This window comes from Barbus barbus, assembly GCF_936440315.1.
Source record: "Barbus barbus genome assembly, chromosome: 35".
Lineage (NCBI taxonomy): Eukaryota > Metazoa > Chordata > Actinopteri > Cypriniformes > Cyprinidae > Barbus > Barbus barbus.
The window spans coordinates 9,155,481-9,180,820 of record NC_136763.1 but is presented as its reverse complement, the minus strand read 5'-3'; the positions used below and the strand labels follow the sequence as shown (position 1 = coordinate 9,180,820).

At 35.7% G+C, this 25,340-nt stretch overlaps 1 protein-coding gene across 4 annotated transcripts in view; it reads right to left on the bottom strand.

Moving 5' to 3' along the window:
• The window catches only part of map4k3a (mitogen-activated protein kinase kinase kinase kinase 3a), a 73,658-nt gene that overhangs the window by 1,568 nt on the left and 46,750 nt on the right, over positions 1-25,340 (bottom strand). The window contains exons 14-33 of one of the 4 annotated variants that reach the window (XM_079392922.1): positions 24,999-25,057; positions 22,385-22,447; positions 16,787-16,845; positions 12,909-12,947; positions 11,991-12,065; positions 8,273-8,324; positions 7,505-7,670; positions 6,782-6,879; positions 6,053-6,094; positions 5,780-5,864; positions 5,559-5,638; positions 5,318-5,378; positions 3,112-3,229; positions 2,961-3,019; positions 2,578-2,681; positions 1,346-1,514; positions 1,052-1,120; positions 837-929; positions 595-665; positions 26-81 (exon numbers count right to left, since the gene is read on the bottom strand). In XM_079392922.1, coding sequence (XP_079249048.1) covers positions 26-81; positions 595-665; positions 837-929; positions 1,052-1,120; positions 1,346-1,514; positions 2,578-2,681; positions 2,961-3,019; positions 3,112-3,229; positions 5,318-5,378; positions 5,559-5,638; positions 5,780-5,864; positions 6,053-6,094; positions 6,782-6,879; positions 7,505-7,670; positions 8,273-8,324; positions 11,991-12,065; positions 12,909-12,947; positions 16,787-16,845; positions 22,385-22,447; positions 24,999-25,057 — 1,618 coding nt within the window. The remainder of the gene's footprint in view (positions 1-25; positions 82-594; positions 666-836; positions 930-1,051; positions 1,121-1,345; positions 1,515-2,577; positions 2,682-2,960; positions 3,020-3,111; positions 3,230-5,317; positions 5,379-5,558; positions 5,639-5,779; positions 5,865-6,052; positions 6,095-6,781; positions 6,880-7,504; positions 7,671-8,272; positions 8,325-11,990; positions 12,066-12,908; positions 12,948-16,786; positions 16,846-22,384; positions 22,448-24,998; positions 25,058-25,340) is intronic. The other 3 variants (XM_079392924.1, XM_079392923.1, XM_079392925.1) reach the window with 3 other exon arrangements.

Here is a 25,340-nt window from a genome sequence, read left to right as displayed (position 1 = left end):
ACATAATTAGACTGCTTCCTCTCACCTGTCTGAACCTAGCAGCCTGAATATCCTGGAGTTGTCAGAAATCTCCTGTGTAATCTGGAATATAAAATGTGGACAGTATAATGGGATTGCACAATATGCATGTCATTTCATTTGTTTATATGATATCCTAGTTTTTTTTCTTACACTGCTCTCTGAAATGTGACTCTGATTGATTCGATTTAAAAAATAATAAACTGTATATTTTACCATAACAATAATACTGTGATTTAAAATGTTTGCTGTTGCAGACTATAGTAAACAATTATAATAATATGATATATAGGAATATTATTGTGTATATATTATACATTTATGTATATACATTTGACATATTTAAAATTGTATAAAAATACACACACTATTGTATGTATACATATACAAACACACACACACAAACATATATAAAATACAATTTTAAGTTTATATACATATATTTTTTATAATACATATAATGTATATTGCAATATTATATTTTGCAATATTCTTGTAGTGCTTGTTTCTGTCAGGATTGTTTTGTGATATTATTGACAGGCTGTCTGTCTCTCACATGCATAAAGCAGGACTTGCCTCATTGGACTTGAAGCTGCGTCCTTGCATGCCATGCCTCCAGAAGGCCAACACACTGTCTTGAAGGCAAACTAAGAGGATAGATAGATGCAGAGCATGAGAGAGTTATTAAAACAGAGATTTAAATCTTTTGCCCATACAAAAGAGTTAAATATGGCTAAAGGCTAACTGCTAAATTCAGTGGGCTTAGAAAATGGAGATATATGTACTTGAAGCCATCGTTAATGTAACAGGCCCCATACCTATTGATTCAATCTGGAAGTTAAAAGTCAGTTCTGCTGAGAGTTTTCGACTGGACTTCAACCGACCTTGCAAATTTACAATCTTAATGCACCCTTGAGAGGAAGAAGAAACGCAATTAATATATATCTGTTTTATATATATATATATATATATATATATATATATATATGCATGCATCTCTTATTAATCTATTAATGGCATGTTTGGTACTTACGATCTAAGCAGACTAAAATTGTATCTCTCTCCAGCTGGGTCACATGGATCACACAGCTCTGTGGAGTATCTGAAATAACAACAATAATTTCTAGAATTCTGAATATCTAAAATTCGAAACAACAATAAAATAAAACAAGCAAACAAAAAAGCTAATTTAAATGGAAAAAAGAGCAATTTTTTATATAAACAGATTATAAACAATTGCAAAAACTATTTATTAAATTAATATTTGTTAAAACATTTAAAGCTATTACATTAAGAGATAATGGTGTCATGATTTTAAAGTACCCACCAGAATCAAACCAGTTGGAGGTAGAGTTGGGGTTGAGCGTCTCAAACCGCACCACCTGGTTGAGCGCCGTCCCTTTGCTCACAGCTATGCAGATGAGAGGATACTGATGTTCTGGAACCACCAGCATCTCAAACACCTCCAGCGGACACGGCAGGGGGAAGTCTATGCTCTGCAGGGAATGAGTCTGTGCTTAATTTGGAACAGCGTGCATTTGAAAATGCCAAGTAAAGCAATTTTAATTACAAGTCTTCAGTAGAAGAGCAGCAATTTTAGAAGCTTAAAGGAAGCATGAATGTGGCCTACGTGCTACATGCTGTTTCCAAAACCTTGAGTTAAACACACCTCCAATGGATTTTAGTGTAATGCTAATCCGTAACAAACCCTATCTCATTGCACCCTCTGGAGGTCACATTTGTCAGCCACATATTTCATTGAGGATGTCTAGTTTAAGAGTAACAACCATAATGAAAATTGACTGTAATTCATTGTGAGGCATAAATTACTACGTCTTTCTCACTGAAATGAAGCAGTCTCAATAGCTATGTTTCCATCCACCTATTTTTTGGGGATATCGCAATAAAAAAAAAAACTGGATGGAAAAGCCAAGATGCGCATAAATGTGAATAAAAAACTCAACTAAGTAGGATCAATTTCTTATCCTGTAAGAAAACATGCCGAATAAATTCCTTAGAAATGCGCATCAAAAAAGACACGTGACTTTGCGATGGGACAGCATAAAACTGGGTCAACCAACAGACCAATCTCATTTCACATTCACAGCATCTGAATTTCTAGTTGTCATTCTAAAACGCTTCAGCAAAGCCAACGTGCTGCATTATAATTAACTCCCAGAGCTGCATTCCTAAACAGGAGGCTCCGAAAATAAGATAACATGACCGTGTTTGGTCTGCGCGCTCTTTAACTTGTAATTTATTGTATACAAAAACTGTTATATACAGTGCCTTCTTCTACACTGCAGCAAATAAAATTTTTCATCATGATATTTAGCGCAAGTTAATCAGGAAGTGACGATTTTGTTCTCTTCAACTCACTGGACGGAAACGGTGCGCAAATGTTTTATGTGATATTTCAAATTTGCGCAAAAGTTTAATTCGTAACTTTGGATGGAAACGTAGCTAATGGCACATGCGGCCAACAAATGCGACCTCCAGAGGGCACAGCCTTCAAATTAAGACAGCTATTGTTTTTGGTGATGGGAACCAGTGACTTACCTTGACCAACATGAATCTCTGCATGGACTCCACCCACTCAAACAGGACAACACTGGACTGAAAGGCACCGCACAGGTACTTGTGACCAGTATATGGATTCCTCACTGAGAATAAACAAGACAACAGATGGAAACAAAACACAGTATAAAACCTTAAATAAAGTCTGTTTGATCATATCACCAAAGGCATCTGAATTAAACTGTTGCTTGAAATGTTTGTGGAAACTGAGATGCACTATAATTTAGAAGCTTTGAAAAAAAAGATACTTTCATTCAACAAGGATGCATTCAATTGATGAAAAGAGACGGCAAAGATTTCTATTGCAATTAAAAGCATTTCTGTGTTTCCACAAAAACAAAAAGGAAATGACGGGATCTGCTCACCTACACAGCACTTTTGACACCCTTTTGTTTCAGGGATCTTAGTGGACACTGAGAATTTCCTGAAATTCAAATAAAAATGTAAAATGCCGGTATATTTACATTTTGACTACTGGTCACATCCTTAAGCTCACACAGTGATCTGAACATTTACCTGGGGATTATTTTGTCAGGCAATTTATGTGTTGGTATGGCAACAGGGAGTTTCTGCATTTGTCGAGCATGTTCAAATAGGCCGATCAGACTGTGAGAGTACAGATGACATGCTTTTCCTGCCAAAAAAACTATTTCATTATTCAATACAGGGATACAGGACAATGTTTGGTAACGCTTCAGCATATATGGCATGTTACTACTGTTAACTATTTTAATATTCAATCAATCAACATTTATTTATATAGCACATTTAAAAACAACACCAGTTGACCAAAGTGCTTTACATATAAAAAATGGATCAAAAACAGACACGACACACAACAATATCCATCACTGAACAATGTCCCAACAGCTACATGCAACTGTATGCCACAGAGTAAAGATGTGTTTTCAACATTGATTTAAAACAGTCTAATGAGTCACATGATCTATTGTGCAATGGGAGACTATTCCAAAGACGTGGAGCTGCCACAGAAAAGGCTCGATCACCTTTGGTTTTCAACCGTGATCTGGGAACATAAAAGCAAACTCTGAGAGACTCTTAGAGGTCTAGTAACACAGTGCTGCTGCAACAAATATGAAATGCACTCTGGAGCAAGGCCATGCAATCCTTTAAAAACCATTAGCAAAACTTTATATTGGATTCTAAAATCACCAGGAAGCCAGTGCAGCGAAGCCAGCACTGGAGAAATGCTGGACCACTTCCTTGTGCCAGTCAGCAGTCTAGCTGCAGCATTTTGTACTAGCTGCAGCCGTGAGAGCAGATTCTTAGACAACCCTAAATATAGCGAGTTGCAATAATCCAATCTGTATGAAATAAAAGCATGAATCACGGTTCCCATGTCCTCAAAAGACAGAATTCTCTTCAATTTGGCAATAATACAAAATGGATAAAAGCTATTTTTACAGCACCGACTTGTCTATCAAACTTCAATTCCGAGTCAAAGATTACACCAAGATTTCTTACTTGAGTGTTGATATTGGTGGCTAAGAGGCCACGATGAACAGAAAGCTGTTTGGCTAACTTTGGGGGGCCAAAAATCACCACTTTCGATTTGGACTCATTGAGCTGCAGAAAACTAGACGCCATCCATGCTTTTATTTCATCCAAACACTCAAACAAAGTTGAAATATTGGAGTCATTGTTACATCTTAGGGGTAAATACAGATGGATGCCATCAGCATAACAATGATAAACCACATAAAATTTTGCGCTAAGATCCAGAAGTACCAAAACAGCACAATTCCCAGCGTCTAGAGATAAACAAATCATTAGACACATTGGGAAGGGCAGTTTCAGTGCTGTGTTGAGACCTGAAACCAGACTGAAATTTATTTAAAAAAAAGTTTCCATTTAAAAATGTAGAAGGTTGATTAAGAACCACCTTCTCCAATAACTTAGCCAAGAAAGGCTGTTTTGAAATCGGTCTGTAATTGTTTAGCACTGAAGGATCCAGAGTGGCCTTTTTCAAAAGAGGCTGCACCAAGGCATGTTTAAAATATGACGGAACAACACCGTTTGAAAGACTGATTTATTATGGACAGGATCATAGAACCCACCACATCCCAAATCTGAGTTAATAAACGAGGTGGGATAACATCTAGTGAAAAAAAAGATGGTTTAAGATGTTGAACAACTACTAACAACTCAGGAAGAGAAACGGGCTCAAACATAGAGAATTGGCCGAGCTAGGTATCCGGCAGGATTTGAAGAGATTGAGATATTGGCTCTAATAGTACTGATCTTATCCACAAAAATTGTGAGAAACTTTTACAGGCTTTTTCAGAATTATCAAAAGCAATTGAACAGTATATTCAGGACTGCATTTATTGTGCGAAATAGCACTTTCCGACAATGATGATTCTGTGAGATTAGAGCTGAAAAATAATGTGCCTTGGCAGATTTAACAAACTGTTGGTAGGTATGCAAACAGTCCCTGAGTATCTCATAGGAGACTTGGAGCTTGTCACTTTTCCATCTCCTCTCTGCCTGTTTCCATTTTTGCCTAAGTGGCTCTCTGCATTAAGCCAGGGTTGAGAAACTCTTTTAATATTATCACATTACAAGCAGTTCTACTCTGTAAAGTGTGACTCGAAAATAAAAATATAATACAAAAAATTGTATCAATCATAAAAACAGAAACTCACTGTGACTAATCTGTAATCTGAAAAGCTAAACCTGATTTTTTTTAAGCATAGCTTACCGGATATTGATAGCAGGCTGTTGCTCATGACATACAGCCAAGTACATCTCCTGGGGAAAAGCTGAGAATGACACAAAAATAGCTTTAGCACAAGACAAAAGCACACCACGCTGAGGCAATATAAGGATATACTTCACACAAACTGAGTTTTCCAGACACATTTTTAATTTTTTTGCTACTACTACTGTTATGTAGGAAAACTATACATCTGTTTGAAAATATCTGAAAAGTAACATCACACCTGCTCCATGGACGTCTCGTGCAGCTCATTAAGGTTTAACGTGTAAATACCTTCCTCTGCTCCAAATATCAGATACTGGTCTGAAATGCATGAACGGGGAAGAACAAAACAGACTTAAAGGCGGTATCAGCAAATCCTTCTGTAGGCAATATTAAAAGATATAATAATGAACCATTTTATATTAACATTTCAGATTGGCCAGATTATTTTAACAAGCTCACCTCGTGTGTCTGGGTTGATCCATGAGGTAGCACAGTGTATTTTTAATGGGCAGCCATTGAAGACTTTAGAGAAACATGCTCCCATCTAGACATGGAAATACAACACAATTGACAACTCCGATGCAGCAAATAAATCACTGCTCAAAAATTTTATATACGAGAAAACAAACAAAAAGACAACATACATCAATTAAAAAAAAAAAAAAAAAGTAATTAAGTCCCAGTACAGTGCCATAGATCTGCACGACTGAGTAAACTATGATGTCCACTTACATGAACCTTTGGAGTTGGTGGGAGACCATTGCTGATGGGTTTCTGTGGGGGGGGAAAAAACAAAGAATAAACAAAATTAAAATAAAATAAGTTTCACTATATAAGTTTCACTATTAGATAGATGCAGACAGACAGACAGATTATATGTAATATATACGTTGTAATATTAATATTAATATTATTATTGCTAAATATAATTATATTGCATTATTAAAAATAAAACAATTGTTTGTATTATTGTTTTTATTATTAGATCATGTAATCAATAATATTATGTAAAATTTAAACAATTTATTTTATACACATTAAATACAATAATAACAATAAAAATATATTATTAAATAAAATAATAAAATGTACATAATAAGTTACAAATATTAAATATGATTGTATGTAATAATAAAAAGTAGAAATAATAATATATATATATATATATATATATATATATATATATATACATATATACATACACACATAAGTTACACAATCATTATATTATTATTATTATTAAATAATAATTAAACAAATTAATAATAACAATTTCTTCAAATATCTGATCACTAAATATATTAATAATGTGCATTAAAAAGTGAAGAGTGATTTAAGAGTATTAAAATATTATAAAAAATAAAAAATAACTTTGCACTTGGCAAACGTTATAAATTCTTCCTCCAGGAACCACAAGTGTTATAAGATTCAATATTGGAATGCACTAAAATGAAGCCATACTGGAAAATCTTTCTTGTCCTTTGGTATAGGAACAGCAGGGGGCATTGTGGACTGTCTCTCCGTTGAGGGCGAGTGCTCAGATGGGCTAACTCCATTGCCTGTGGGTAAGAAAAGATACAACATACAGTTTAGCTTTCTGTTTATAAGTCTTAACACTTTGTTTTCACATAGGTATCCAGCAAGAGGTGCACACGGATCACATTTTTGTATCTACATTCAGTTAAGAAGTTTAGCATTAGCAGCATTGTTTACTAAGCTACTGTTGAAATTTGTAGCTACCATACTACGTCATAACAAAAACTAGACAAGCATAATGAACCAAAAACAATGATTGCAACATTAACTGACAGGAGAACAATAATTTGACAAGGAAAAGAATGAAAGGGTGGAGTGGGTGACTCATGATGTCTTCAAGTGGGTGTGTGACATTTTCACATGCCAACAAAACTCACGCCATTTCTCTTAGAAAGGGCAAGAGGAAAGAATGACATGTAGTCTCACTACGGGCTAACTAAAGAAACTAGCAATGGGCGGATTGGAGACAGGTTTGGTGATTGGGGTTGAACCAAGTTTAAAGGGGAGGGCCTGTCTTACTGTCTCCTTCCTCATCACGATCTTCCTCTTCGTCAAACGAGACCTGTCGCCTCTCGTCGAACTGACTACATATAGAAGCATCCCCCTGGGTTTCCCAAGGGCCATGTTCTTCCCGATTGGTCTCATTACCTAAACTGCTGAGCTTGTTTGCCTGCAGTCGAGGAGGTGGAGGTCGAGGGGGTACGTTGGTGGATGATCGAACCGGGCTTTCGGGCTCAGGCCAGCGCTTTATAGTGCCCTGGTTACCGTCATGATCACCGGAGGAGCTTTGATGTGGTCCGGGACTGGGCTTTGGCTGGAAATGGCAGAACAAAATTAGCAGCACGCTACCCTGTCAGATCAATACTGTGATTACTGAAAAAAAAACTGGATGCAAAAAAAAAAAAAAACCTGTAAAAGCCGTTCACTGATTTCCGATAAGCTTATTCAAGGCAAAAGAAGGACTTGGTTGCTTAAAATAAATCTGCTAAATCAAAGCAACACCTAAACACACGGCAAGATTTTTAAAATGTTTTTAAAAGAAGTCTTTTATGCTCACCAAGTCTGGATTTATTTGATCAAAAATGCAGTAAAAAGTAATATTATTACAATTTATAATAACTGTTTTCTATTTTAACATATTATAAAATATAATTTATTCCTGGGATGTAAAGCTGTATTTTCAGCAGTGATTACGCTGATTTGATGCTCAAGAAACATTTATTATTACTGGTTGAAAACATCGATGAATATAAAGATAAAAAAAAATATTTTAAATTAATTTACAGTAAAATTGAGCATCTTTTCTGTCATGTTTAATCAATTTAATGCATCCATGCGGAATAAAAGTAATAAAAAATCTAACAAACTTCAAACCTTTGAAAGGTAGTGTATCTTAAAACTTTTTTGTATTCTTACTTTGGGAGGAAGCGGTGGTGGGACTTTAGGCCTCATGGTGGAGCTTTTTGTGCTGAAACAAATCAGAAATCCAATTAGATGAGTCACAATCTACTAAAACTAATCATGTATGCTAATTATGCTACAGCTAAAGAACATAATTTAGGGCATTAACAGGATGTTAATGGAGCTTTGTGGTTGGTTTCATCAGATACTGGACCAACAGGGGTACAATATAGGACAGGAAACAGACAACAAACAAACATGCAATCAAATGCACCAGAAATAATTCACTCTATAATGAAAATGCTGTTTTTATTTACTCACCCTCATGGTATTTCAAACTTTTATGCTGTTATTGTTTTCCGTGAAAGCAATAGGATTTTTTTTTAAAGAATAGAATATAGTGCACAAGTCATACTGACTACTTAGATGGTGCTTCATTGTGTTTTTTGGTCGTCACTAATAACAGCATTCAGTTCGGTAAAAAATAATGACAACATTTTTATGTTTGAGTGATCTATTCCTTTAAATATAGAAGAAAGCTTATCAGCATCACTAAGAGAGGACGCTACAAGTTTCAAGGTAGAAGTTCACTTGCATTTGAACCTGAAAAAATATTGCTAAAGAGGTAGTTGGATGAACCTTAACATTCTAAAACGCCTTCTAGCCATGACATTGCTAAATGAAGGGAAAAAGAGATGGTGTGTCTAGTAAGAAAAGAAAACAGATGATAGAATGAGTCCCATGGAACTAAAAAGGCCATGATACACTGGCAACATTTTCGAGGACATTGAAAAACAGTATTTGATTCAAAAGAAAAGACAAAAAATATTCTGGAAAAATATTCATGTAAGCCACACACACACACGCAGCGGGGAAAATAAGTATTGAACACGTCACCATTTTTCTCAGTAAATATATTTCTAAAGGTGCTGATGACATGAAATTTTCACCAGATGTCGGTAACAATCCAAGTAAAAACAAAACAAATAAGTTCAGAAATTAAGTTCTGTGTAATAAAATGGAATGACCCAGAGAAAAAGTATTGAACATGCTGACTGAAATTGATTTAATACTTCGTACAAAAGCCGTTGTTGGTAATGCCAGCTTCAAGACGCCTCCTGTGTGGAGAAACTAGTCGCATGCATTGCTCAGGTGTGATTTTGGCCCATTCTTCCACACAATCTTCAAATGTTAAAGGATCCATGGGCCTCTTCTATGAACTCTGATCTTTAATTCTTTCCATGGATTTTCTATTGGATTCAAGTCGGGTGATTGGCTGGGCCATTCTAGCAGCTTTACTTTCTCTGAAACCAAGTGAGAGTTTCTTTGGCTGTGTGTTTGGGATCATTGTCTCGCTGAAATGTCCACCCTCATTTCATCTTCATCATCCTGGTAGATGGCAGCAGATTTTTATCAAGAATGTCTCTGTACATTTTTCCATTCATCCTTCTTTCAACTATATGAATTTTGCCAGTGCTACACCATGATGTTTTGGGGTGATGTGCAGTGCCATTTGACCTCTAAACATGGTGTGTATTATGGCATCCAAAAAGGACATATTTTGTCTCATCGGACCAGACTATATATTCTCCCAGTATTTCTCAGGCTTGTCTAAATGTTGTGCAGCAAACTTTAAACGAGCTTCAACATGCTTTTTCTTCAGCAATAGAACCTTGCGTGGTGAGCGTGCTTACAGGCCATGGTGGTTGAGTGCATTACTTATTGTTGTCTTTCTGAAGCTCTCCACAAGTGATCCTTGGCTCTTGGACAACTCTTCTGATAATTATTTTCACTCCTTTGATGTGAAATTATGTTCTTTCCGCTTTCAGATTATGACCCCAACAGTGCTCACTGGAACATTCAGAAGTATAGAAATCCTTCTGTAATCAATGCCATCAGTATGTTTTGCAACAATAAGGTTGCGAAGGTCTTGAGAGAGTTCTTTGCTTTTACCCATCATGAAATGTTTCTTGTGTGACACGTTGGTCATGAGACACCTTTTTATAGGCCATCAGTTGGGACTGAACCAACTAATATTAATTTCCACTGACAAGATGCAGGATTGCCTTCTAATTACTGATAGATTTCAGCTGGTGTCTTGGCTTTCCATGCCTCTTTGCATCTCTCTTTCTTCATGTGTTCAATACTTTTTCCCTGTCATTCCAATTTTTTGTTTTGCTTGCTTTGTATGTATGGATTATTTGGATTGTTACCGACATCTGGTGAAAATTTCATGTCAACAGCATCTTTAGAAATATATTTACTGAGAAAAATGGTGACGTGTTCAATACTTATTTTACCCGCTGTATGTATGTATATATATATATATATATATATATATATATATATATATATATATATATATATATATATATATATATATATATATATATATATATATATATATACACACACACATACATACAGTCATGGCCAAAAATATCGGCACCCTTGGTAAATATGATCAAAGAAGGCTGTGAAAATTATTCTTTGTGAAAAAATCCTTTTGATCTTTTTTAAAAAAAAAAATTCACAAAAATCTAACCTTTCATTGGATAATAAGAATTTAAAATGGGGGGAAATATCAATATGAAATAAACTATATTCTCTAATACACATTGGCCACAATTATCGGCACCCTTTTATTCAATACTTTTTGAAACCTCCATTTGCCAGTTTACCAGCTCTAAATTTTCTCCTATAATGCCTGATGAGGTTAGAGAACACCTGACAAGAGATCAGAGACCATTCCTTCATCCAGAATCACTCCAGACCCTTTAGATTCCCAGATCCATGACGGTGCTTCTTCTCTTCAGTTGACTATACTCATTTTCTTCAGGTCAGAGGACTGGAATGGGCATAGCATTCATAACATTCATTTCATAATGATATTGCCCCCATTTTAAATTGTTATTATCCAATGAATGGTTAGATTTTTATGAATTTTTTAAATAAAAATCAAAAGGATTAACAATTCAGATTAATTTTCACAGCCTTCTTTGATCATATTTACCAAGGGTGCCGGTATTTTTGGCCATGACTGTATGTATGTATGTATGTATGTATGTATGTATGTATGTATGTATGTATGTATATATATGTATATATATATATATATATATATATATATATATATATATATATATGTATGTATGAAGAGTTCATTTGCAAAAGCCGATAACAACTAGGTACTTTTCTTTTTTTATTACGCATTCCAGGCAATATCAATCAAACTGCAGTTGGGTTGTTTTAAGTAATAATAACTTAAACAAATACAGGTAATTTACAAAATTAAAAGTTCACTGAAATTTCATATAAAAAATTAGTTTTATAGCAAAAGCAGATAACTCCAACAGTTGTTTTTTGCAAAAGCAGATAACTCCACATTGTTTTAGGGCTGATAAACGTTGTTGTTGTTGTTGTTGTGATCATAGATTATAGATGTGATTACACACAATACACAGAGCTTTTCCCTCACCATTGTAACGTGCTGCTTTCGCAAAGATCCATGAAAACGCTTCAGTTTTTATTTTCCTTTTCGCCCAGCTCATTTTTTTTTAAGTGGTGTTTATCGGTTTTTGCAAATGAACACACATACACACATACTTATGTATATAAATTTCTCACAGGAACTTGAATTCTTGCCAAACAGTAGCCAGTGCATCATGATCTTTAAGTGTTTTAACTTCTAGAGCAGCAAGAAGGGATTGGCTACAGAATCAGAGGAACTTACTGTTGTAATTCACCATCATGATCATCACCATCATCATCACCCTCATCATCATCCTCCAAATGAGCATCATGCCCCCTAATGAGGATTGAGAAGGTTGCGGCACTCATTCACTGAAGATTATTAATTTGAAGGAACTCTTTGACTTCCCATGGATCAAATTAAAGGTTAACGGGTCGTTCACATAGGACCTTCTGAGTTTTAATTGTTAGTCTATGTAAATACACACTAACTAGGCTCTTTGTGTGACCTTTGTGATATATATCGCTGTTTTTTCAGCATCTCATGCCGTGAGCATCATTTTGTTAAGACGCCATGCAAAGAAAGCTACATTTTCTTATCTCAATGTTCCATTTCACTATGTCAGTTGTTTTTGAACACAAGAGCATGTCCTGTATGAACGAGCCCATATACATTAAAAGAAATTGTGATTTCAAAGTGAACATTTAGGTACTGTAACACAAATACTACATTTATATATAATCCAGCAATTCAGGATGTTTCAGTGACATTCCCTTTAAAGATGGCCAACAAAGTGTGACTAATTAAAAACAGGACAATCCCAAAGACCAATCTAGACATGCATCTGGAGCAAATTTCATTTAGAGAGACTAACTGGTTAATTTCCCCCTGAGGAATGGAAAACTAATACTGTGGCAAAAATAACACAAATCTCCAAAACAGCATTGCCAAGCAAATCAGCCTTTGGTTCCACTCGGACAAGCACAAAAGGGCATGGTTAGGTCACATCAAATATTGATCAGATGAAAAACCATCCATGCAGAGAGAGAGTGAGATGTATGGGTAGAGTTTGACAGAGCAGCAAAAAGATGGAAAGATAGAGAGAGTGGAAGCCAAAGGAAAACAAGCTAATGAAACAACACAGGAGTGAAGGACACAAACAAAGCAACAGCATCATACCTCTGATGCAGCTCCTCTTCAACAGATTTCAAGAGGCTCCTATTTAAAAGAGATTTAATCAAAAGGGAGATGATACATAAACAGATGATTCTTTCACTGCAAAGCACATGCAAAAACACATGATGAACAGTTTTATAACACATGAAGGGATCCATTAGACCTCATTGATTTAAAGCTAATTAAACAAGCATTTACTGCTAATTTGTCTCCAGTGACACTGGGAAACAGTCCAATGTTTAGTTGTTAAATTTTAAGAGAATGTCTGCTTCCGACTGTCTGGAACCTCTGTTCAAAGTTGTTTATCTACCTGAATTTAAATTATTGAACAGTAGGGTTTTCTGGACTAAAAGGGATTTAAAATAAAAATCAGTAGATAAAACTAGCTTCACATTTCCTTAAAATATAGCTGCAAACAGTGAAGATTGGCCCAAGCTCCAGGCTCTACCGCCACCCCAGTGTCTGGACAATTCACTTTAAAGACAGAAGAAAATTACTGTTTCCTTTTTTAACGTTACTTTAATAAATCGCTATAGTAACACAGTTCAAGATATACAAAAAACATTCGCAATTTAACATCTTCAATATCTTGGCATCATGTTGACACAGTTTGTGTGAATTGCATGAATCCCCTAGAAGGAGTATATAACACACAGCCTGATTTATTTATTTTTTATCCATATTCAAACCGAAACATCCAACTTCCTGTTGGTTGTAGTTAATGACTATAAATTAGAAAGATGTCTGCCTTAATGAGAACAATATATGCACCAAGTTTGGTGACTGTAGGTAAAAGTAACCCTCCCCACACACTTTTGTCAAAAGGCGGCGCTATAGAGGCACCTCCTCCGCGCTCATTTATTGGCTTTTGCCAGTGTCTAATGGTTGAAAACGCTGATGTGTGTCTCAATTTAAGTGCCTCAAAAACACATGAAAAGAATATTTTATAAGTTTGACGCATTGAAGATATTAAGAATCCCTTGACCCTCAGTTTACATCTGCCTTGTTCTGACATTATTCTGATGAAGTCTGAAGTAAATCATGTAAAAATAAGAGGCAGATTTCAAAGCATTTTGAAAATGACACTTCCTGTTGCCAGTTGGTGGCGCAATAACTTTTGACTCATAATAGTCACATCTATGGCCTTTTCCCAAACGGCACACTTCATGCATTTGCGGTCTTACAGTACAATGGCCGCTGTATGCATGCACCCATTAAGTCAGCAAGACTGTAGAGCGTCCCATTCATCATTTTAGCGTTCAGAAGGGTGTTTGCGAGTGCCTCCTTTATGGACGCTATGCGCCCTCGATGCACACTTCTGCCAAGCCCGCACTGAAGCAAGCTCCGCAGCAGACTTCTGCCCGACAGACAAAGCGGCATTGTGTCACAAAAGTGTGGACTCAGAGGAAGACAAGTGTTTAGGGTGAGATTTGGGACACTTCCGGTTTCCCTTTCTTCGCAACAACTTTGTAGTTGCAAGACCCCTTGCCATGCCCATGAACCAGTCTTTGGCCAGCCCTAATGGTCACGAACTCCAAGGTGTGTGCCAATTTTCAATAGTTTTTGAGCATGTTAAGATCCCCAAAAGCCCCAACAACCTTGAACAAAAATGAGAACAAGAATAATACTTCGAAAAACAATAGGGCCCTTCGCCTATTATGCAGTTCTTATAAAATAACTAAAAGACATGCTATTATAGCGATATTAGATGACAGCCACCCTAAACATGAGAATTAAATTTCTGTGCACTGTGTGCTAGAGAAAATACCATGATGGATTTCTCCATCATAAAGCTAAGGTTTCTTAAAAAAAACAAAAACAACAAAAAAAAAAGTAAAAAAATATCCAGACATATTAGAAACTCATGGTGGCCACCATTTTAAAACTGCACTGAATCTCAGTACTCCCCTATTATCAGACAAATACATCTGTTAATCCAGTATTTCTACTACAGCATTAGTTACCCAAAAACATTTACATGTATCCTCCACACCAATAGGTGGCAGTATAAACATACTATAGAATGTAATACAACATTCCACCTGCAGTAAAAATACATAACATAACATCTATAATGTGTAAATTATAGCATAGAATAATATACTCCTACTGTTTCGTCTTCCAGCAGAGGGATGGCACTTAATTTCCTTAAAGGGGTCATATGATGCGATTTCAAGTTTTCCTTTCTCTTTGGAGTGTTACAAGCTGTTTGTGCATAGATAACATCCCTAAAGTAAAGTCTCAAAACCAAAGAGATATTCTTTATAAAAGTTATGACTCTGCCACGCCCCCTTAAAACGGCTCATTCAAACACGCCCCCACGTCTACGTCACGGTGTGGGGAGATTTGCAAAACACTGCCCAAACGTATACGCAAAGAAAGAGGGTGTGATTTTTATTCTCGCTGTAGTATTGTTGCTGCCGCCGGAGCCATGTCCTGGACACGTTTCAGAGCGGGACATAGAGGAGCAACAATAATGTACAGTATGTGGAATATAATGTGTTTTTTTTAACTTTAAACCACATAAACACATTGCATTACACCAAATACACAAAATAATGTTCTTTTTAGCAACGTCATATGACCCCTTAAAAAAAAACAGCAACAACAACTGTGTGCTTTAGATTTATTTTCATAAAGCTGAGTGCACTTTAGCCATATTCACAATAAAGCACAAACATGATCAGAAAAACTAAAATGAATAAAATAATTTATCATAAATAAATAAATATTGCAACGTTATTTGTCATTAAATAAATTAAATGGCCTTCTCAATTCATTGCATTTAATATCCAAAAGGGGACACGCACCTGGACCATTCATCCTCACAATACTATTCCACTGTTTCAGCTACAGAGACCACCATTAACCAAACAGAGGCTGATTACTGCATCTCTGCATAAAACTGACTGAATGAGAGTGGATGACAGCTCATATATGGTGAATTGTGACGCTGAGGGGGTGTCTCTCAAAAGTGCTCGGGACCCATCTGTTGACGAGAGCTGAGAGCAACACCTCTGAGCACACGCACAGGCGCTCACACAAACACAGAGGGAATGGTTTCACTGCCACGCCATCTGGTGTACTCGACCTTCTGTTCACTATATGGCAAAAACAGTCAACAAGGCACAGGGTGTGTATATTATAAAAGAACGACAGTCATATAGATCCCACACAAGCTACCTGCAACGGGGCTTAGTGTCACACTAGTGAGACAGCAATGTCAGGTGTGAGATAAATGGATCTACAGAGAAACACACACACATCATGAACAAACCCTGCATGTGTCTTCAACTCTGAATGAACTCTCTCATGAATACAGGGAAAGGAAAGCATACACAGCTTGACATACAACTGAACTCAATGCATCATCAAGCTGACAACATGATGATGCAGTGTTTCCTCAAACCCACGGTTTTCAGGCTTTATGAAGGTACTACAGAGCATATAAAAAGAAATAAATACTGTATATAGAAATTATATTTTAAAATCATTTAAATGTTTGGTAACACTTTAGAATAGGGAACACTAATTAACTACGACTTTTCCCTCAATAAAGTCCTAATTTGCTGCTTATTAATAGTTAGTAAGGTAGTTGTTAAGTTTAGGTATTGGGTAGAATAAGGTCATGTAGAATAAGGCATTAATATGTGTTTAATTAGTACTACTAAATTGCTAATATTCTAGTTATATGCATGTTAATAAGCAACTAGCTAAGATACCCTAAAATAAAGTGTTACCAAATGTTTTTATACATGTAAATTTAATTTAAAATTTTGTGTAGTTTTTAAAAATGATTATAGTTGAAAGTTTTATGAGGTGGATTGATTTTTTTTTTTTCTGACTTTTTATTTACTGTGCAACAGTGTGCTGAAACTTACTTATTTCCTCCCAGGATGGAGCCTTTAGGGGATCCCTGCCCATAATCCATCTGTAAATCCTGGAACAAAGAGATAGCAAGTCACATATATCTTCATCTTAAGCTTTAAATATGCGGAACACAAGTACGTTTACACAGAGCTTTGCTACATTCATGCACACGAAAAAAGATGCATGAAGAGAGAACATGAATGGTAAGATCTACGTAACATGTCCAGCAATTATGAACTCTAGGTTCTTTGTTTGTAATTAGCATTGTATACTATTAATCCACACATGCACATGTTTCATAGCGGTTTTGGAATTTTGAGGTCTATTAGTGAGTAAAAATATAATGGAAGCTCTACGTTAGCAAGCAAGCACACAGCTCTTGCAACAATCATCTTTGGATTCTTTAATCACGATTAATTGCATCCAAAATAAAGGTTTTTGTTTACATAATGTGTGTATACTGTGTATATTTATTATGTATATATAAATACAAACACATGCAGGTATATATCGAAGTAAAATATGTTATGTTTATATATTAAATAATTTATATATAATATAAAACATAAGAATATAAATATATATACACGTATTTTCAAAATATATACTGTATGTGTGTGTATTTATACATAATAAATATACACAGTACACACACATATATTATGTAAACAAAAACTTTTATTTTGGATGCGATTAATCACGATTAATCGTTTGACAGCACAAATTTTTGCATTCAATAAAAGTCAGTGTGGTCCAAGACTTTTTCCAAAATATCATTTTACATGTTCAGCAGAAAAAAATAAATGCATGTAAGTTTGAAATGACATGAGGGTGAGTAAATGAAGGCAGATTTTTCATTTTTGGGTGAACTTAAAATAACTGTAGTAAAAATAAAAAAAACAGTAATCACATTTTACAGTGTAAAAAGTAAAAAAAATAAATAGATAAAAAATACTCGCAATTTTACTCACATGGAACAGATTGGATACACCTACACAGACCGACAATCTCTGAAAAACTTAACTTCTCACTTTTTTTGATGCAATACTATTAAAATGCTGATTGCAGAAGACTGCTGGAAAGGAATTAATTCAAAGTTCTCACAATGTCCTACTCTTAATTAGAGCATTGTGGGAGGACTGGGCCATGTGCCATCTCTCCTCCCACTCACCAATATGATCATTCAAGCAGGCAACGACTTGAAATAGCTTAGTGTTCATGAATTAATAGAATCATAAAACAGAGGCAGTATCTACAAAATAGAACCTCAGGCATTGAAAAAGTGCAATGTGAGGAATATTTTAGGAACATGATGTTGTTTTCGACCTAATGTTTATCTGCGGCATGTCGATTACCACAACAATTTCAACAATCCCTCAGTGCATGGGGAAAACGTGTTCACAGTAAATAATCTAATCTTATAATGGAAGCTGGACGAGGAGCTAATGTAATTTCAACACGTCGTGACCAGCTGAAACAGTAAACAAGGTTAATTTAACTTTCGCATGAGAATACCAGAAAAGGATGTGGAAGGGAAGTGATCAATACATGCATGAACACCTACATCAGTAACAGAAAACCACATGACAGACAACCCAGAAATGTTCCACCTAAACCAGATTATTTTAATGTTTTTTTTGTATACAATATAATGTATGTAAATATATACTGTATCTAAAAATCATCTCTATTATTACTACTGTTATAAATATTATTAGTAGGCCTACCACTTTGGTAGGGACTAATTCTCACTATTAACTAGCTGCTTATTAGCATGCCTATCTTTAACATATAGGTTGTTATTGGTGCTTATAAAGCACAAATTCTGCATGGCCATATTCTACATGCCTAATCCTAACCAATACCTAAATTTAACAACTACCTTAATAAATATTACTAAGTAGCAAATTAGGAGTTTGAGGCAAAAGTCGTAGTTAAAGGGGTCCTATTATGCTCTTTTACAAAGTCTTGATTTTGTTTTGGGGGTGTATTAGAACATGCGGTCATGCTTGGTGGTTCGAAAATGGCATTATTTTTCACCTTAATTTACATTATTACAATACCTTCCCAGCCTGACACAAACAGCTTGATTAGGTCCGGGTTTGATGAAGGCCCGCCTTCCGAAAAACTAAATGTGTTATTATTGGTTAGCTGTCCCAGTGCGTTGTGATTGGCGAACAGCTTAGATGGTGTTTCAGTACTGCCCCGCCCCTTGCCAGGAGAACAACTTTGTAGTCCAAACGAGCCGTTCGCTGTAGTTCTTGAAAAGGGATTTAAAAAAAAACGAAATATCTCCCTTTGGAGTGGACTTTGTAGATCGTTTAATGCCCAAACATACACACTGACTAAAATTCAAAAAGTGAAAAAGCATAATAGGCCCCCTTTAATGGTTTGTAAATTGTGAGAATTGGAGAATTGTGGAGAATAAAGTGTGACCATATCATTGATTTAAAATAAATGTATAATGTTTTTTTATTGTATAATGTCCATTTAGTAACTGTATAATTTTTTATTATATATTTAGGATTTACTCATCATGTTTTGAATGTTATAAGAATTTGAATTGAACAAGAAAAAAAAAAAAGCTAAACAGAACCATTCTAACTAAGTGGTCTTTGTATCCAATATATGCACTGAAGCAGTAACAATGTGTTATATTTAAGTAAAAAATAATAATAATAATAATCTGGAGTATCCCTTTAAGGGAAAGCTGTGTCTTATTTTTTTGAGGGAAGTTGGCTGCAGTGCTTCATCCATTACAGAAAATGTTCAGGGAGAGGATTTTGCTATACTAATCAGGTTACTGATGATTAATCCTGAGGACATTCTCTCTCAAACTCTTTCTTGAATTTTTTTCTCTCTCTTTTTGCTGCTTCCACACCTCTATCACTCATTTTCCCCCTCTTCCTCTCTCTCTCTGGAATACAGCTTTCAGCCATGCAAAACCTCATTGATTTTGCCCTGCAGATTAACAAACCAAATTTCCTTTGCACAGCAAACTGTCATACCCTTATTCGCTTGCTGCCTTTCTGCTGATGGGTGGCTTTTCAGTAAGAGTGTTGGATAGAGAAAGGATGGAAGAGTAAAGGAGTAAAAGCTAACAGAACATCCCAGACTATCCGCTTCACTGCTTCTGTCACCACCTTCTTTCATCTCCCTCCCTTTGGTTTCTTCATAGGCAGTCAAAGACACCGATTCAAAGCATGTGATTCGCTGTGCCACTTCAGTGCGTGGGCTTCAGACCAGATGGATGAGGTGTCACTCAAGAAAGCCTCAAAAACGCAAAAAGATGAAAAAGGGAAAAACGTTTTTTAACAGGCGCAACCATGTGAGGCTTTTAAAACTTGGCAAACTATGCAGCAACATCCTCCAATAGTTCCCTGTCACTGTCCAATGGCAAAATCTAATAAAAAGCCAAAAATTAAAAGTAGTATCCACGATCTAGGTAGGATGCATTACACTGTGTCCTAAATAAATGCGACGCGACAAGAATCCAGCAACAAGCAATTTGGGTGTCTACACTGGACACGACGTGACAGAATCCATCAAATATCACAGCCAATCAAAAGCGTGTGAAAGCGCTCTACACTCACAATGAAATTAAAAAGTTTATCATCTAATTCATAAAAATGAAACCTTTTTAACATTATTGAATGTAAATACTGAGTAACTGATACCATCTTTGTCATGAAATATGCTTGTTGGTTTGCATTGAGTTCACAGTTTTAACGTACATCTTTGCTTTAATTTATTTTCAAAATCTGAGGAAAACAATGCTGTTGCTTTCAGCATGGCTATAAGGTCACGCAAAATGATATTCAAACTCAAATTAGACACATTTAACTTTGAATAAAGCACATAATCACCTGAGATTATCTACTGTCATGTAGTTTGTATATTGTTGTTCCAGCCGCGATGTCGGGGAAATAGAAATTGGGTAACACTTTAGAATAAGGTTCCATTTATTAACATTAATGTATTAACTAACATGAACAAACAATGAACAATGCATTTATTACACTATTTATTCAACTTTGTTAATGTTAATAAAAATACAGTTGTTCATTGCTTACTTATGTTAGTTCACACTGCATTAATGTTAACAAACAACTTGTGAATTTAATTATTATTAGTAAATGCTGTAGAAGTATTGTTCATTCTTAGTTCATGTTTACTAATGTTGTTAACTAATGTTAATAAATGGAACCTTATTGTAAAGTGTTAGCAGAAATTGTTTCTAAAATAGAAATTTCGCATGTCGCCGTCGCAGCTAGTGAGGACAAAAACATGGAAAACATGGAAAAGATACCTTTTATCGCATGTTGCGGCATTGCGTTGTGTGTAGTTAGGACACGATTAAAAAAGCAAAAAAAGGTGTGTATAGAGAGAAAAAGAGAGAGCATGAAAGAGAAAATAAAAATATTAAATATGCTTAATTCACAATGTTAACTTTACAAAATATGACATTTGCAAAAAATTATATATTTAAAATATAAAAAAAATTTAAATTAAAATGTCAAAATATATATTTTCTTATTTAATATTGTGAATATAGTTAATATTAACTTAATTTACTCCACAATAAATATTCAAAATACAATATAATTATTAATAAACTAAAAATCATTAATATCAGATGTTCAATATCAGATTTTTTAGACTTTGATGATAATGAAATGATGCATCAGACCCTCTTTGGCACTCGTCACAGCTGTCTATGGAAACCAACACACAATTCTATGCAGCTAAAAAGATGCAAACAAAGACGAATCACAAATCAGTATGCAAATATAGGCAAGAAAGAGGGCCAATTGGAATTCAGTACCCAACTATTGTTCAGCACCGTAGGTGTTCACAATACATTGGTGTTGAAAGGGAGCGGTGAGGTTGTTTCCCTGCTGCAGAATTAGCTGATACCTCAAACAGACCATTGTATGCTGGGGTTGTTGCGCAAAGCGTTGCTTGCTGAGTCAATGTTTTCCCCTCCACTCACAGGCCTGCAGAGCACTTTGGTTTAACCATCCCTATGGGACGTGCACAGGCACTTCAGACTCTTTATTTTGCCTCTCTCTCTCTTTTCTTGTTTTTTCCCAATGCGCTCCCCTTCTCTGTCCCACTCAACATCCATTCCATCTGTCTAACCCTAATCTCTCTCTCTCTCTCCATTCACTCTTGCTTGCTTTAAGATATGTCTGATTGTGACAAACCCTAAAAATAAAGCCCCTAGGAGGCCTCGACTACATAAAACGCTTTGCTTTGCAATTTCAAAGTGCTTTTGATTACTGAAAAGTGCAGCGACGTATCAACTTTGAGGGATATGTATTTAAATGAAGTTAGAGGCTGAAATGCCTAAACAAATGATCCGGCACAGAGATTTGGCGTGACAGACAGAGACAATAACACTGATATTATATACAGGCAAAATAAAAAGACAGACTGCCATGATCTAAATAAGATAAGGCATAATGAACGGCGATGAAATGAACAAAAGAGATGAAAGTCACATGGGAGGATGAGTACACTACACAAGCTTCGCAAAGCTGACATGATGCTAAAAAAAAGATAGGGGACGCGAAGACAAAGAAAGAATAAAATACACAAAAAAATACCAGATTAGATCTTGCAGTGTAGTATATTTCTTCGGCACAGTCCAAAAAATCGTCAGTGTCGGGCTGTTTAGTAGAAGGACCAAGAAACTTCAGTTAATTACACACATACAAATGTGATGCCCATGTGGTTTTACAGAAACAAAGATTGATGGGTTACGGGCGGTTGGGGTGAAGAGGTGTTTGCAAAGGCCACGTACACCTGAATTCAATAGGTTTTTAAACAGGCCTGTGTGTTAAAGAGACAGGACATAACTGCTGAAAAGTGGTGTTGTAGTATCATGATCCTGAGGGTTACTCAATTACTGTAGTTACAGAGATCATAATTCTAGTTACAGAGATCATAATTCTGCTCTATTACTATGTTAAGTAAGTGTGAATGCCTAAATAACTTTGGCTGCTAGCTAAATTCAATTTGGCTGCTAGCTAAATGTGTGTGTGAGTGTGTATGTATGTGTATATATATAATATATATATATATATATATATATATATATATATATATATATATATATATATATATATATATATATATATATATATATATATATATATATATATACACACACACACACACACATATACATAATGGCGGGTTACTTTTCGTAAAGTATGTTCACTCATTAATTTACATCCTAATTGCGCAGCATCTGCTGTGGGCGCACTGGTTTCCTTTGCATTGAAGCAATAACGAAAAGTTGAAAAATGACTGAAGACTCACACTGTGTCTACACCAGACACGAGCAGCGTGACAAAATACAACAGATCTCATCATGATCAGTGATGCTATCTACATTGGATGTGGCGCAACGCTTGTACAAACTCAAGCGATTGTTTATCGCTTGAGTTGGTGGTTGTGAAAAAAGACCCGCTAGTTGCAGCAATTATGTACTGCTTCTTTAGAAACAGTAGCGCAACGTGATGTGAATCCAGAAAATAAAAGGAAAATCAAAACGTGGGGGGATGTAAGGTTCTTCAGATGTGAGGTCCTATTCAGAAGATGACATCATAAGCATGAGGCTACAATGGGAATCGGCATTAATTTGATGTCCTGCTGTTAAAAAAAGATCTGGTTTATAAAAGGATAACAAATCCAGTTACAACATGAGAAAGTCGGAGTGCTCAAATGAGACAAAGATGAGTCAACGCTGCATTTTTCTGCAGCGCTTAAAGGAAGTCTTATTGATTAGATGCCACTGAAAGCTGCATCTAACCTTTCAATTATCGCAGTGGTGAGAGTGAGAGACAGACGTCTCAAATGCACAACAGTCAAACATGGTGTGAGAGAAAACAAGCCGCTGTCAGGAGATGAGCTGGGATTGAGGTGTACGCAAGGAAAATGTTACATAATAGGAAGTGTCAGTTTATAGGAAAAATCATTTGGAAGTGTTCACACTATATGTAGTTATGAGCACTGTGAACGGCTAGACAGGCAGTGTAATTTAAAATTAGTCTTGACATGACTTGGTTGTTCCACAGTTGCTCAACTTGCTCTGTTCCAAAACTTAGTTAGCTCCCTATGGAGGGATCATAGACATGCTCCTGACACAAAGGCTGTTATTAAAGGTAAAAATCCTAATTTAGACATACTAAGTGAGCAAATTCTAAGGCAACATCGCATTTAGATGCCAATCCCAGAATGCACTGAAACATGCTTAGAGAAAGAAAATCTATACAAAATACAAGATGGTGACAAGGCAAAAAATATAGATTATACATAAATTCGTTTTTTTATTTAGTACTAAAATTAATCAATAAAAGTGCATGAATCTACACAATATTTATGAGTGTTGTTTGTTTTTGTATCACACTGTTAGCTTAGCAATATGCTAACCCCAAACTCAGTTGTGAGTTGAGCTGTTTGTGTTGCGCACTAGGTTGCTGCCTTTGTAGAGCTACATTTCACTGCTGGTTATACTCTGTATAATTGTGTATGTGACAAATAATAAAAACTCTTGAGCTTAATCATTTTTGAGATTCCTTACAAAGCTCACTAGGTTTTGGAACAGAGCCAGTATGATGTAATGTTCTAAAGCAAAGCGTGTAAGAGATAGTTCACTCAAAAATTCTGTCATTCATTACTCACACTCATATCATTCCAAACCCATGAGACCTTCGTTCATCTTTGGAACACAATGAAATCCGAGAGCTCTCTGATTCTCCATAGACTGCAACGCAACTATCACGTTTAAGGCCCAGAGGCAGTAAGAACATCATTAAAATAGACCATGTGACATCAGTTTTTCATATTTGCTTTCTTTGTGCACAAAAAGTATTCACTTAGCTTCATAACATTACGGTTAAACCACTGATGTCACACTTATGGACTATTTTAATGATGTCCTCACTACCTTTCTGGGCCTTGAATGTTTCTGTTGCGTTGCTGTCTATGCAGGGTCAGAAAGCTCTCGGTTTTCATCAAAAATATCTTAATTTCTGTTCCGAAGTTGAAGGAAAGTGTTACAGGTTTAGAACGACATGAGGGTGAGTAATTAATGACAGCATTTTCATTTTTGGGTGAAATATTCCTAAGTGTAGTCTGATTGGTTGATCTGACATAACTGTTTGCAATCACAGAAAATCCCAAAGCAAACAGCAGGACGATGATGGTGCTCACCGGTTCATGATGTGGTTTTGTCTCTGTTGTTAAAGGAGGGTCAAACTTCACCTGACCGACTGCAAGAAAACAAAAACATTATTAAAGGAACAGCCTTACTTTTTCTGTATTGCACAGAAATATATTGGCACGTGGGTTCATAATAAGGTGAGTAAATGCTGACAAAATATTTATTTTTTGGGCAACCTATTCTTTTATTTAAACAAACAGTCAGTTCGCTGATATAACTGGTGTTTGAAGTCTAAACTTGAAGTCATCTTTTCATGCTGCCATGTTCACTCAAAACCACACGTTACTTTAAGTCAACATACATGTCTGGTGGGTATGATACAGAATCGAAAA